This window comes from Pygoscelis adeliae, unplaced genomic scaffold (assembly GCF_000699105.1).
Source record: "Pygoscelis adeliae isolate BGI_AS28 unplaced genomic scaffold, ASM69910v1 Scaffold531, whole genome shotgun sequence".
Classification (NCBI taxonomy): Eukaryota; Metazoa; Chordata; class Aves; order Sphenisciformes; family Spheniscidae; genus Pygoscelis; species Pygoscelis adeliae.
The window spans coordinates 161,026-161,794 of record NW_008824116.1 but is presented as its reverse complement, the minus strand read 5'-3'; the positions used below and the strand labels follow the sequence as shown (position 1 = coordinate 161,794).

Here is a 769-nt window from a genome sequence, read left to right as displayed (position 1 = left end):
CTGGGAGCAAGCGGCCCCTGCCCCCCGGCCCAAGGGAGGCCCCCCGGGCTCCCGGGTACCAACCTGTTCCCTCCCGCAGTGACCCGGGGAGACGTGTTCGCCTTGCCAGAGGACGACTACCTCGACTACAGCTTCACCGTTGACTTCAGCACGGTGGAGGGCACCAAGGCAGCTCCCACAGAACTGCCCACGTCCCTGTTGACGGCGCAGCCCACGTGGGAGAGCAACCCAGGCCCCGAGGAGATGCTGACGGAAGTGCCCATGGAGGAGGTACCCAGCACCATGCCGGATGGGTTCGGGGCGCAGGACCCCATGGAAGAGCCCGAGGAGCTGTGTAGCAGGAAACCTTTTGACGCCTTCACCGATCTGAAGAACGGTTCCCTTTATGCTTTCCGAGGTACCTCGGGGACCTTTCCCAGGCACATGGGACACGCTGCTGCGCCGTCACCCTGCGCCGGTGGCTGCAGTCCCTCCTGCTGCTCCCACCTCTCCTCTCTCCCCAGGGAAGTACTTCTACGAGCTGGATGAGACGAGCGTGCGGCCCGGCTACCCCAAGCTCATCAGTGACGTCTGGGGCATCGAGGGCCCCATTGATGCGGCCTTCACCCGCATCAACTGCCAGGGCAAGACTTACCTGTTCAAGGTGGTTAGGAGCCTGCCTGCAGGGCTGGGAGTGCTCCCGGGGCGGCCGGCACGGCTCCCCAGCCCACCCTGGCACCCTCCACCAACCATGCACACAGTGGCTGCCAGATATCCCCAAATCCCTGCG

The 769-nt window shown here is 65.1% G+C and overlaps 1 protein-coding gene across 1 annotated transcript in view; it reads left to right on the top strand.

Moving 5' to 3' along the window:
- The window catches only part of VTN (vitronectin), a 10,023-nt gene that overhangs the window by 1,075 nt on the left and 8,179 nt on the right, over positions 1 to 769 (top strand). The window contains exons 2-3 of the mRNA XM_009334303.1: positions 80 to 397; positions 504 to 643. Coding sequence (XP_009332578.1) covers positions 80 to 397; positions 504 to 643 — 458 coding nt within the window. The remainder of the gene's footprint in view (positions 1 to 79; positions 398 to 503; positions 644 to 769) is intronic.